The sequence below is a fragment of the Mastomys coucha genome, unplaced genomic scaffold (genome assembly GCF_008632895.1).
Source record: "Mastomys coucha isolate ucsf_1 unplaced genomic scaffold, UCSF_Mcou_1 pScaffold23, whole genome shotgun sequence".
Taxonomy (NCBI): Eukaryota; Metazoa; Chordata; class Mammalia; order Rodentia; family Muridae; genus Mastomys; species Mastomys coucha.
Genome location: NW_022196906.1, coordinates 4,180,554 through 4,195,270, shown reverse-complemented (window position 1 = coordinate 4,195,270; position 14,717 = coordinate 4,180,554). Strand labels below are relative to the sequence as shown.

The following is a 14,717-nucleotide window of genomic DNA, read 5'->3' as shown; positions in this document are numbered from 1 at the left end:
AGCAGCATGTTCAAGACAGAAACCTGACATAGCTTCCTCAAAGCACATCTGGCTTCTACTGTTCTCTTTCCCAGGAGCCTGAGCTCCTCTTTGTGAAAGAGCTGTTTATCTGTCAGCCTAGGACGTCAACAGAAATTAACTCACTTTTGGGGTCTTCTTGTTTCTGCGTGTCTTTCACTTTTGAATGTCCCTTCAGTTCCAAGCTCCTTTTTCTACAGCCACCTTCAGCTGGTAAGACTGCCTTACATGCCTTCAGCTGGTAAGACTGCCCAAATCCTTCTCACTAGAGTCCGTGGGACTAGAGGAAGGAGGTCCCTAAGCAAAACAGCCACATACCAGGCCAGCCCTATTGCAGTTCCAGTTTCTGAAGGAAAAATGTTCAATGGCTTTGGCTACTTTAGCTTGTTTGTGAAGAGTTGTTAGTTCTCATCTGGGATAGAGTTTGCATGACAACTCTACTCCTGTGGGCATCCCTCAGATCTGAAACATCACTTAATTTCATCCATATCCTTTATCTCCCTGCTTCTTCCTTCCCTCATCCTCCCTTTTGCCCATTTTTATTAAGCTTAACCAGGTACCTTTCAAAAATTACAAAACATGGCCAGGATGTGACGTTGACTGTTCATTTTCTTTGTTTGCTTCCTACGTGATCAATGCCCACACCTGCCATTCCTGTCTTCTTCTTTCCAGTTTACCTGGTATAAAATGGTCTATTTCATGTGCCTCAGTGTTGCTGATCCTCACTTTTGATCTTTTACCAATAAACAAATGTCAAAGAAGTCACTCAAAGCATCATAGAAAGGGGATCTCACATCACAGAGTTTTAAGTGCATAATTCTTTCCAAATGAACATTTTCTAGCTAAAACATTAACATTCAGGTCAAAACTTTTTTTTCATTTTAATAAGATATATTAAGGACTCTTGGGTGTATTGATCATCTCACAGGGAATAGTTAAGTATAGGAGTAAAAATAACAAAATACTTCCAGAATTTTCTTATTCACTGGGCTTGTTTTAAAGTTTAGTAAAGAGAGCAAGAGACTCAGTAGGTAAGGGTGTCTGCTATCAAGCCTCACGATTTAAGATTGTTTCCCAGAATGCACATGATGGGAAGAGAGAATGGACTCCTTCAAGTTGTATCTCAGACTGTCACATGTGGACCACAGTACATGTGTGCACACACATGCATTCACTCACACACATCCACACATACATATACAAACACACAAATACACACACACATATACAAATTCACATGTATACATACACAAAGTAAATATATAGAATAAAATATAAGATAAAAAGAATGTCCTAGATAAAATTCAACAATATGGTAAAGAATGGAGGAAAGCTAATGCCTGTACTGAAATACACAGATCAGGAACAAATTTAACTTTATGTATAGCCAACCCTTCTCACTGTTTCTTTCTTAGTGAAAGCAGCATCTCAGAAGGATAATCATGAATTGATTCAGAAAGTGATACCATTGGTATTCCTGTCACATATCCAACTTCCTCACTTCATATCCACTAATCACCATTTCACTGCCTCATAAATATTGAAACTTTAACTAACCATTGTTTATTTATCTTATTTGATTCATTAAATTGTATCCTTTATGATAAAATTACCTGGGCACAAAGCAACTATTATGCAGTAATATAATCACACTTTCTGCCAGCCCATCAACTGTGAAGAGCCAATTTAACAATATACTTAATACTAATATCAAAAGATTAGGAAGCTGGAGACAGACTAAATTGAGGCAAGCTGGCCTTTGCCAAGTAAAACAAATGCATCTGCTGTGGAAACCATGTTCTGTTGGTCCAGGACGCTGCGGCTCTAGATAGAAGGCATACTGATGTTGAATGTTGCATAAGCCAAAGGCACATACAGGGGCAGTTCCAGCACTGGTCAAGGGAAGGTAGAGTGTTCGTAAACACTGCTGCAGGTGAGCAGTCAATAGATTGGCAGAGACATATCTGCCTTCTAACCTCAGTTTCTGTTAATCATGACTGTTGGATTTAGCAACACTAGTGGATCTTCTGGAATTATATAAACCAAGCTTTTCCTAATTCCACTTAAGCTGCACATGGAGTCCTGAGGAAAAAGACAATCTCATTGCCATTGCAGCGAGCGGCATCAAGTAAAATTGCCACAGAGCTTTGTATGTTTTCCTTTCCCTTCATCTTTGTGCAATGACCCACTCTCAAAATCCTATTTTCTAGGTTCAAGCAAGCAATGTAATAGCCTCTGGCCTCCCTCTACTTTATCTTTGCTTCACTGAAACAAACTGTACCCAGGCACATGAAGCTTTGTGTCTCAGCTCAGGCCTCAGGAGATTTTTCTTTGTTCCAGGGAAAAAAGGGTGGGGGCTTGTGGGGCAGCCAGGCATCTGGCATCGACCTGCATAATTCACTCCAACCATCTAAGGGGTACTGCTCAGTGCAGAGATGCAGTCTCCCTATCAAAGAAGTCTTCAAATCCTCCTTAGAATACTTTATTGCTTCAAGAGCAGTTGGGTAAAATACACTGGTAATTATATAGGATGACAAAAGTCTAAGGAAATAAACAATGAACTGGTAAAGTTCTTTCTTTAATTTAAAAATATTTACTTTTTATAAATGGGTTTATTTTATAGTTGAGATTATAATGTAATTACATTTCTCCCTTACTTTTCCTTTCTGCAAACTCTCATATACCCTTCAATACTTTTCTTTGAATTTATGATCTTTTTTCACTAATGGTTATTGCAAATATATGTACATGATTATGTATATACATATATCCCTATATATACTCTGTTCAGACTATTTAATGTTACTCGTATGTGTGTTTCTGAAACATACTCTTTGGCATGAAAAGTTCTTTTTAATTAATGATAGAGATATATGGTGTTAGATAAATAGTGACAGGCAAGTGATACAATTACAAGTGATAGATTGATGAATATATATATGATAAATGTGTTATAGTCACAAAATGAGACATTTGATTGATAGATGATAGATAGATAGATAGATAGATAGATAGATAGATAGATAGATAGATAGATGATAGATGTTATGTAGCAAGATGTTACATAAAAGATAGATAAAAGACAGGTAAGTTACATAGATAGAGGGTAAATAGATGGTAGATTGATAATAATCTTTAACCCAGAAGAAAAACAATAGGCTCGTGGTTCTCACTTTACAGGAAATGAGTGGGGATAGTCTTTTTTATACTTAAACAGCATCTCAGGCTATGAAAAAACACATTGAAAACCAGGACCCAAATTGGCAAAATAAAATACTCATTAGGAACAGTAAGACACAAAGTTAATACAACTAAATATTTTTAATTTTTTTATTATTTTCTGTGCATGGGAGTTTGACCTACATGTAAGCCTGTGTGTTGCATGTGTGCCTGGTGCACAGAAAAGCTAAAAGAGAGCATTAGATCCGCTAGAACTAGAATTTAAAATGGTTTCAAACCGCCATGTAGGTTCTGAAAACTGAAGCTGCATCCTCTGGAATACACCCAGTGCTTTTAACCACTGGCCCAATACTGCCAGATATATAAACTGATGTTTTAAAGGAAAAACCTAAGAAGTAATCTCAGAATGCAAAGTAAATGTGCAAGAAAAGTGTGTTTTTAAAACACAGAGAAGACACCAGATGTGAAGAACACAGAGCTGCAGAGAGGGTAAAATATTCGCAAAATGTGGACAAAAACTCAACTCAAACACTAGACAACAGCAACAACAAAATCCGTATTTCTACTTGACACTAATGAAACTGTATGTCACTTATTTTTGAAATAAGAACTGTTTTAACATGATAAAAGACAAAAGATCAAAATAATATAATTCAAAATCATTAAAAGGAGATAAGAAAACTGTCCTGCATGCCTAACATGCACCAAAACCAAGATTTAAATAGAAACCTTCTGGCTTCAAAGCCATAGTCTGCCTTGAGCTTGTAGCCATATGGAAAATGTCTTATGTGTATGCATTTCTGTTGGAAACAAAAGAAAATTATTCAAATTCTTTAAAAAGGAATGGGGTATTTTTTATATTAAAAGGCTTAAGTTTGTCCTAACTTTTAAGCTCATAATCATGTAAACATACTTAATTATATTTAAAATAATGTAACTGGTTAAGAGACATTGAGGCAGAAGCCAGGAAATCAGATGCATGACAGAAAAAGAAAAATGAGCGTTTGTTCATCTAGCAACTTTTCAGCCAACTTCATAGCTTGAAAATAACTTGGACTTTTTCTTCTGTTCAAATATTCTCAGAGTCTAAGAAAGACAAGTTAGTCTTCTAAATAGGAAATAGTGGGGCCAGCAGTGTCTGAAATACAGAATGGGGACTCCTATTTCAGAAAACTACTTTTCTGAAGTTCACTCACTTGACTGTATTCTCTTCCAATTCTGTGGGAAGACTGGCTGAAAAGATGAGATGATTTTATCACCCCTCCTTTATATATAAATTAGAACTCTCTACATATATGTCAGCCAGGGGTCAATTGTGAGGAACTGGTAACTCTCCTTTAAGCAAGGTGCACTGTATGAAAACAGTTAGCAAAATTGAGACAGGACATGCAGTGTGATTGTTCTCAGATGGCTTTCAAGATCAAACTCTAAAAACACAAAACACAAGGCTGATGATTTTAAAAGCAAGCCATCAAGGCCAGAAGCTAAGGCCCTTGTCCTAACTAGGGGGCCACTGAAGTTACCACAGTGTGTTGCAAAGGAAGCCATCTTCATCTCAAGATCCCTGTAATGACCACCAGGCCCGGAATCTCATTAAGTCTGCTCTGATTTGAATTAGTAACATACACGCAATATGCACACTTCTTGAGCCCCACCAAGCCAGGGACTGAGCAAAAAGACATGTGTTAAGGCTGCTGGGAGGGAGAAAAGAAAAAAAAAAAAAAAAAAAAAAAAAAAAAAAAAACGCCTTCATGTCTCTGCTGGCAAAAGACCAGAATTGACAAGGCTTCACCCTTCTGCTCATTTCTGGCTTCATACCACATGCACTGGCTTCGAGTGACCAAACCCAAAGCCTGACAGCAACCAGATTGAAAGAGAGCCTTAGAAATACAGATGCTGGCTTTCCATCAGCGAAGAAAAGCACTACACTGAAGAATAGCTGTGAGAACTAACATGCTCCATCTCTATCTACTCTGCTTCTGCACAGACCTAGTCAACAGTTAGTGACCAAAAGCCTCAGTGGAACAAAGAAGGTATACAATGACTATGCAGTGTCATGTCTACAAACAAAATTACAGGCATTCTTTGCTGAAGTTTGAATATGAAGTGTCCTTCACAGTCTTTCTGTATGACCACTCTGTTCCCAGCACTGTAAGGAGGACTGTGGGACCTTTAAGAGGTGGTGGCACCTCACTGGAGGAAGCAGGTCACTGAGGACGGGGCCTTGAAGTTTTATAGCTCTGCCTTACCTGTTTTCTCTCTACTTTCTAACTACCTGAGGCAATGTGACTAGATATTACTGGCAGTGGCTAGCATACCTTCCCTGCCATGCTGAGACACATCCTGTTGAACTTCTAAGTCTTGAAGCCTAAATAAACCCTCTTCTACTTAAGGTGCCTCTTAACAGGTGTTTTAATCACAACAGGAAGAAAAATAACTCATGTACTCTGTCTCCAAAGAGGAAACTCAAAGGAACCCTCATTAGTCAAGCTGGGCATGAAAGTTGGTTGCATTACTAATAAATTCTATTAGAAAACACTGACACTGCTGTACTAGAGATGAGGAAGCAACATTAGCTCATATTATTAAGCATGTTCAAAACAACACAAGGAAAACAGTGATGGTCTACAGTGACAGCTCCATAGTAAAAGTGCTGCCTGCAGCCACAAGAAGAGCAGATCTTGGATTCCCATAAGCAATGTAAATGGCAGGTATGTGTGGTGGCCCTCACCTGCACAGACACAGCAGAGACAGCAGCCTCCCAGATCCCAAGCTTCCTACCAAGACAAGCTAGTTGATGAGCTCAATATTTGATTGCCTCAAAGAGTAAAGTAAGGAGGAATCAAGGAAGGTTCTTGAAGCTAACCTTGAGCCTCCACATGTATGCAAACGTGCCTTCACACAGGCATACGTAGCTCACACATGCATGTGGAAAGATGAAAAGGAACAGGAAAGACTTCAGTGGCATTTTATAACTGTCTTCTTCTTCTTCTTCTTCTTCTTCTTCTTCTTGTGCTTCTTCCCTTAACCAGCATCTAGACTGGCTCAGGGCCCCAAGATGCCACAGTAATACACAGGTTCCTTACTAAGCTCAGAGCCCTTAGTGGCTTCCCACGCCACAGCCAGCTGAGACATGCTGGAGAAAATCTGCAGCTTCCCAATAACTCCACATTGCCCACCTCTCAGACCAGCAAGCTTAGCTAAAAGAGAATCTAAAAAGAAAATGCCCTTTGGCCTTCTCCACTGCACAGAAGCCAGTGCATCAGAAGGAAGACTGGATGGGTCCAGGTGAGGCTTTGCCATAACCATAATTAAGGTGTGTCTGGAGCATAATCTTTCAGGATGCTGCCCACTGTGGCTGTCATAACTTCCTTGCCATTTTGAATCATATTCTGTTGACCTTTAGTAGCTACAGTTCTGTTAGGCACTAACAGAGGTTAAGGTCTGAGGAGAGCATCACAGGAGAACATACCTAATGTAACAGAGGAATAGAGTTGATGAGAATCTCATCACTGTGGTAAATGATCTGCAAGCAAACTGAGCCCCAAACAGCTGCAGTCTGCCCCATTCCCATACCTAGCGTGGTTTCAGCCCATTTAACCCACTCCAAGGTGACATGGGTATTCTCACAAATCTTTGTTTAACTAACACAAGCTGCTGTAATTTACCTTCATTTGCTATTTCAAAAGGACTGTTTTCCAGATCATTTCTCCATTGTTTCCTGGTAAATTGTTCTGCTGCTGACCTGAGGGAGAAATAGCTCTTCCATCTTGGCTTGATTCTTCTTTAATACCAGAACATGTTTTGGGATCTGTAGCACTCCCAGAATGCAGTACACTCAGAGGGAAACCAAGGCAGTTAGGGGTGTTACAGCTTAGGGCTGTAAATTGAGGGATTCAGAGGCAATTTCTTCTGGAGATTTTATCTCGAGCAACGTGGGAGGGAAATAGGATGAGTATGTCAGGCAGTCACAATCCCAGGGAAATTTTAAAATTAATTTGTCTTGTGATAATGTGTTGACAGATTGGTTACTGGAAAGATATGGAGCCAGAAGACTCGGCAGAAACAGTCAGAACCAGAGGGAATGAGTCATTCATCATGTTGACTGGATTGGAAGGCGACACACTCTATCACCTCACAGTCAGGGCTTACAATGGAGCTGGATATGGGCCACCCAGCAGGGAAGTGAGTGCCACCACAAAGAGGCACCGTAAGTGACCTGGGATTTTGTTTGTTTGAAAGCCACATGATCAGAAGCCACACAAGGTACATAATAAGCAGAGTCGAAAGGGAGCCTTGCTTCAGTGCTCAGATCTGAATTCTAAACCCAGCTCAAAAAAATTTTTGCATTCCCATGTCTGTAAAGGTTATCATCCTATAAAACAAGGCTAAGAGATTTTGACACAGAAGGGAGATAAAAGGATTCAAGTTCAAAAGCTCAGTGGAGTAGCTATTAAAATGACACTCCTGGAGCAAAACCCACCTCCTCTGATTGCAGCTGGGGGGAAGCCTATGGCACCAGCCAACTATCAGGCACGAGGAAGTCAGGAATCCTCAGGATGGAAAAAGTAGAAAAGCTTTCCAGGCTAGTGTTTACTTTCCTCTTTTTATCTTGCAGCCCCGAGCGAGCCACCTGGCAACCTCCGGTGGGAGCAGCAGGGTTCCCAGGTTTCCCTAGGCTGGGAGCCAGTCAGACCCCTAGCCAATGAGTCTGAAGTCATGGGTTACAAGGTTAGTGTCTGTTCATTCTTAAAACAACACTCATCTCAGAACTGTTGATGTGATTGGGGGTTCAGGAGGTAGTAAATGGGGCATCAAGAATTGACTGCTAAGCCTTTGGTTTTCTTCTTCTTAGTTGTGTTTTTGAAGCTCGAATAGATGTGTGTGTGTGTGTGTGTGTGTGTGTGTGTGTGTGTGTGTGTGTGTGTGTGTTTTACAGGTTAAACTTTTTTTGCTCTTACCCTCAGCGTCCATTTTCTCATCCATTCCTTCCTCATTGATTCTTTCTATCCCCCTAGACCAGTAGCTCTCAATTTTCATACCCCTGCCCAACCATAAATCTATTTTTCATTTCTACTTCATAACTTTAATTTTGCTACTTTTATAAATCATAATGTAAATATTTGGTATGCAGATTATCTGATATGTGACTTCTGTGAAAAGGTCATTTTACCCTCAAAGAGTCACGACAAACTGGTTGAGAACCATTGCCTTAAACAATTCTACTTCTAGTTTATTCTCACATATTCATTCATGTTTTTTTTATTTTGTTTTGTATTTTTTATAGAAGAATCTATGGCCCACAAATGGGAAATAAATATGGAATTTGTCTTTGTGCAATTGGCTTAACTTGCTTAACACAATTTGTTCCACTGGCATCCATTTCCCTGCAAATGACAAAGAGTAAAGGAAATTTCATTGCGTGTATTTTTCTTATCCAGTCCTCTGATGTTGAACAACTAAACTGTTTCCATAATTTACCTATCATAGATAGCATCACTAATATGCGATTATCTCTGAGATGTCTTAACTTAGAGACATACTTTAGGCAAATCGGTGCTAGGCAACTGGATCATGTGAAAGAGGTTTTGATTATATTGTATCTGTCTTAGAGTGAATGCTTACCTATGGTGTGGGAGGCAACAGTCAAACTCAGCTCCAAAACCACAAGGCATCTAAAAGAAAAGAGTAGAATAAAACAACAGGATCCTGAATTCGGTATGAAGGCAGACAGCCCTGTACCACCTGGAGGATCCTGGAATGTCTTTGCAGTAAACTTTCTTGGCAGATGACAAAGCCTGGACCTCTAAGACTGAACAGAATTATTTTCTGTTAAAAACAAAAATAAAACAGAAGAATAAGATGCTGGGGTGAGCACATTAAATAGGAAGGATTCCATAGAGAGACTCCAGGCTACAAAAGACACATTCGAAGGGTATCTTACCTTGCGTTTATAGGAGATCCGGGGGTGAAAACTTCCACACAGCCTGACAAACAACTTTGTTTAAAGATATATATGACCTATGGGTTTGTGTGTCCCACTTTCTAAATTCTGTTTCAGATCATCAGAGTTTAACAATAAATTCTGTGCAGAATTACCAGTTGAATATTATTTATGATAGGACTGAACATTTTTTTATGTCAATATTTAGGCTAACAACCATTTTGATTTTGGTTTTCAACCAAAAATATTGACATAATATTTTGTGCATAAAGTAGTAGAAGTCTGAAACTTACAACAGACACAGTTACAAATAGAATATATATCCAAAAATAGTCAAGGATGGGTATGTGTAAAGCCATTTCCTACTAATACAAAAAGCAACTTATAGTGTTTCTTAACTGAAATTAATATTGATCACAGTCTCACACTGAAACACATGCACATACTCAGATCTGACTCTAATCCTCAAACATAAAATTTTATCTTTTGAGGAGGTAGTTGGGTCATTTTCTGGATCCTTCCATAAGCTCTCTTATTTTTACATCTACCCCTAAGAGACCACACATCCTTTGAACTCACCCTTCAAGGCAGGTATACTCTTTAATAATAAGGGGAAAGTATTTTAAGAATACTGATAGACCATTAAAGAACAAGCCCAACAACATAAGACGTAGACAAAGAACCTTGCAAATTGGAAACGCAATGTAGAATGCTTGAAAACCCATGATACAATCACAAACATCACATGACTACCTAGAAGGTTAGTGTCTTAAATGCTCCAGTGAGCCTAGTTCTAAATGGCTAAAGAAACTATGTTAGGCTGGGTGTACGGTTCCCCAAGTATTCTAGTTTCATCTCATTTCCATGGCTATTGTACAATACACAACAGAAGCAACTTACAGAAGAAAGTAAGTCTGGAGCTCACAATTCTACTGTATAGGAGAGGTCAAAGCAGGAACTTGAACCATAATATCCACACTTAAAACGAGAAAATATATGTGTGGATCCTTCCTGTTTGCTTTCTTTTGGTACATTGTTTTGCTTTTTTTTTTACATATACTTCAATAATTGGAATCCTTGCCTAAAGAATAGTACAGTCCAGAATTGGTTGGATCTTTCAACATCAATTAAGAACCAAGAAAATCCCCCATCAACATATCCACAGGCAAACTCGAACTTGATAATTGCTTATTGAGACTCTCTTCCCAGGTGATTCTGGGTTGTGTCAAATTAGTAATTAAATCAACCAGCATGCCCAATGACACATGGATCTCTTTGCTACCTACCATTTCAGCCCAGTGTGTTTTTATCTGTTCCACCCCTATACTTTATATGCCATGAGGAATCTCCCAGCAATGTGGAGCATCGTGAAGACATCTCACACAATTATCTATGTATGGCTAGTATCAAACATTTGTCTTTTTCAGCATGACTTCCCCATGTGTTGTAATGTGACAGACAGAGATCATTGGCTCCTAAGTCAGGTCAGACAGACTTCAGTTCAAATCTTACTTGCATAATTTTGAATAATATTTTTAAACTTCCCTTAGTTTCATTTTCTTCAGTTAAAACTGGTAAAAATGGCACTAGCATTATTTGTGCTGCAGCATTATCTTAAGGATTAGATAATTTATACAAAATAATTTGGTGTTTAAGAAGCCTATACTGAAATATAGATACTAATTTTTTTTATTGGAGTAAACTATACTACTAAGGGAAAAAAGTTAAGAATATTAACAACTGAAACTGACAATTCCTGTTTTCTATTAGTGAGTACCAGTGGAATACCTCACTTTAGAATACCTTCTTGCTAGGGAAGAGCCTCCAACGTAGCTCATCTTAGTTGTATAAGTTCACAAACAAAGGAACATGCTGTGAAATGTCATTTTTATTTTTATTTTCTTCAATGAGTTACACATCCTATATTCCTGAGGGAAAATAAATGAATAGAGGAAGCTGGCAATAACATGTAGAGTCAGACCTCCCACCCACTCTTTTGCTATTAAGACTTGTTAGAACTTCTAGCTCAGAACTGTGGACACAAAGGGACCCTTGATAAGAAGGCTTCCCATTATTCTGTGGGCATAGTGCAGGATTCTCCTCCTGATACATGCACCATGAAACAGAAATGTAGCAGGAAACTAAGAACATGAACAAAGAGATGTAACCTAGAGAAAACACACTTGGGACATGGCTCTAAGGAATAACTCAGTCTTGGCAAAGGTCTCCATACAGTGGTTAGACATCTGCAGGGAAGTGCATGCAAACTTAAAAGTGGTACTCAGATGGGATGGGGAGCATGATTCTAGCTATATTCCTGAAAGTCTGTAGCCAGGCCAAGACTGATGCCAGGGTCTTGACATAACACTTTTCTATAAGCATGGAAGATCTACAAAGTAAATCAAACTAAACATTTCCCTTTCCACTGGATCATGTAATGCCACTCTAAACTCTTAAACCAGAGTTTGCTTCTGGTATTCTTGGAAAATTCAGGGTAGAGGTATCTTGGTATTTAAGGAAATTGAGAATGGGACTTTTGACCTTACAAAAGTCCTCCTTTCTCCCCAAAAAGTTATACTCAGAGTAGACTCAGGCTGTCCGAATGAATTCAGGGCAAGAGCCCCAGGCTATGAACCAGAAGACGAACATTTACTGCTTTCTGACTATGCCTAGAAAATACTTTTTTCTAGATTAAAGTCCCCTTTACTAGATATTTCTGTCTCTATATTCCAAGCTAATTCATAGATAGGAAGTGTAAGCATTAATTAGTTGCAACATTTACTAATTACAAATGGCCCATCAATATACATTGAGATTTTCCATGGCTTTCACAATTTAGTTATAAGCTCAGACCTTCTGCTACCTGAGGTCTTTGTGCCCTGAGAATTCCTTCACATCTGATGAAACTGGAACACCCACACCCATACTTCTCCATTTCTTCAGAGACTTTATGGATCAAAGGATATGACACTTATGACTTTTGACTCCCTACGTTTTTATAGTCTTTCTTTCATCCTTTACCTGTTGAACAGTTTAAAGACTTACAGAATGGTATACTTACTTAGATAAAGTACATGATGTCATTATACCATCTACATTCAACATCATTTATGATAAAGCTTCTTTTTTAAAACATGAAATAGGATATGTGTAGATACGTTTGAAGAAATGTTGATCTGGGTGCACCATTTAGCTTTCTGCTGTAAGAAAGATCATGACCAACAGCATCTTGCTGAGGAAAGTGTTGCTTTCACTTCCACATCATAGTCCATCATTAATGAGAACCAGGGTGGGAGCTCAGAAAGGAAAGCTGGAGTCAGGAACTGAAGCAGATCCATGGAAGTATGCTGTGCTCCTTGTGACTGGATCAGTTCCCCTTTGTGTACAATCCAGGGCCACCTGTGCAAGGGTAGTGCTGACCACAGTGGGATGATAGGTCTCTCATATCAACCATCAATCAAGGAAATGCCCTCATGGGCCACTCTGATGGAGTCACCCTCTCAACTGAGGTTCTCTTCTCCACTATAGCTTGTGTCGAGTTAAAAACAAAACAAAACAAAACAGCAACAAAAAACCGGCACAGTGTATGAGGAAGGAGCAAGTGCCCACCAATGTCTGAAAGTTGCTCATTGGGAAGTAGTGACCTTCAAAGCCCTTTTGGCTACCCTACAGCCAAGTGAACTTGTGCTTATAAATTGGGTATGTTTGCTTTTTTGAGACTTAGTCTTGTTAAGCATCCTGCACCGATCTTGCTGTGAATTGTAAATCTAATCTTCCTCTTGATAATCAAGCCCCAACCTCCCAAGTCTGGGATACATGCACGTCCCACTGTGCTCAGGTAGTCAACTACCTTTGCTGTGTCTTGCTTCACCTGTCTTCTTATCCTGAGAGTTGAAGAACAATTAATTTCCATCATGGGTCCTACCAACTTTTCCCAAGATACAAAGCTGAGGAGTGAGCTTGTACTTGACTGCCGCAGCCCGATCCAGTCGGGGTCCCTCAACCTGGGGAGAATCAGGGTCCCGGTACTCAGGTGGGCAAGGAGTTGAAAAGTGACAAACAGACTCGAACACAAGAGAGTGCTGAATCTGAGTGTAATTTCTTAAAGTAAGCATCAGGCTTTATGGTCATTACAATAGAAAAAAAAAAAAAAAAAGTCAGGCAACACAACAGTCAAGGTAACTGGCAGGAACCAGGCAGTGGCCACAACAAAGTCAGCCCCATCTAATGTCAGCTTGATCTTCACAGCCAGATGTGAATAGTTCCCATCCTAGTCTATTGTATAACCCACCACCAGCCAGCCCTAGGTAAACACCCAACTATGCTAATCTTCTGGGCTATCAGAAGTATGCACCAGGAGGTTCCATTCTTGCTAACCTTTCCATGAATAATACTATACTCTAGCTCCTGGGGGTGACTCAGCTGTAATTCTAAGTATTTGTGGTGGATCTCCATTTGCTACAGGAGCCCACCAGCTTCCTTCTATTATGTAATGTAGTCTGCCATATGCGACTGTAATGAGAATTCTAAATGTACTTTGTTGCCAGTAAAATTCAATGCCTGATTTCTTTCACTATCTTTCTTACAAGGCTGGAGGCAATTTGTCTGAATAAGTAACATTCTTTATGAAATTCCAAGCCAAGGGTCCACTCAGCATTGACTAGGATGTTAGAACACTGGTAGGGGCCAGGAAACAATGTCCAATCTAACTTGACTATTGGTCAAATCATTCCTTGGGGGCACCTCTATACCTATATTAAAACAATACAGAAAGAAAGTACACAAGACCCTCCAAAGACTATCATAAGGACAAATCTGGACCACATCTGTGTTAGGGGATACCAAGGACTTCCAGGAGACCAGTTTCCTTGAAACTCTTTTGCCTCAGAATTGAGGCCAAACTTTTGGACTTGTCACGCAGACTCCACCTGAGTGGGTGTGGCACTTGACAGGATGTCAGCTTCTCAAGGGCATCTGTACACATCATCAACATGTTTTCGTTATCTATACTCAATATTCTGGTACCATTAGAACAGACATTTCCTTTTAAAAATAGCAGTACCTGGCCAGCAAAATGGTTCAGAAGTAAAGGGGCTTGTGGCCAAGACTGTCTACCCCAGTTGTATCCTTGGGACACACATTGTAGAAGGAAAGAATCAACTTCTGCAAGTTGAATCTGAGCTCTGCATGTATACCATATGTGCATACACACATGTAGATAATAAATACATAAATAAATAAATATCATTTTAAAAACAATAACAACACTAATTAAAATTTTATTGGAATCATTTATTTGGATAATCTAATACTGTTGTTTTTTTAAATAGAATTTCAAACTTTACTTGACATTACAGTAGACAATTCCTTTTCTGAATAAAGACAGCTGTCATTATAACTGCCAATCTAGAAACAAGCAGATTGTTGAAGAATTCCCTGGCCTCCTTAGTGTCAGTAACTGTTTTGCCAGGTCTTTTAAACTCTTTAGGCCTTTTTAAAAAAGCTTATTCATCTGGGTTGTTTCCAGGTTCTGGCTATTATAAATAAGGCTGCTATGAACATGGTGGAGCATGTG

General features: G+C 39.2%; 1 protein-coding gene across 5 annotated transcripts in view; it reads left to right on the top strand.

Annotated features, from left to right (window-relative positions):
• Cntn5 (contactin 5) overlaps positions 1 to 14,717 on the top strand; it is a 1,204,186-nt gene that overhangs the window by 1,180,141 nt on the left and 9,328 nt on the right. For all 5 annotated transcript variants that reach the window (XM_031346014.1, XM_031346011.1, XM_031346010.1 and 2 more), the window contains 2 exons: positions 7,222 to 7,408; positions 7,817 to 7,929. In XM_031346014.1, the coding sequence (XP_031201874.1) occupies positions 7,222 to 7,408; positions 7,817 to 7,929 (300 nt within the window). The remainder of the gene's footprint in view (positions 1 to 7,221; positions 7,409 to 7,816; positions 7,930 to 14,717) is intronic.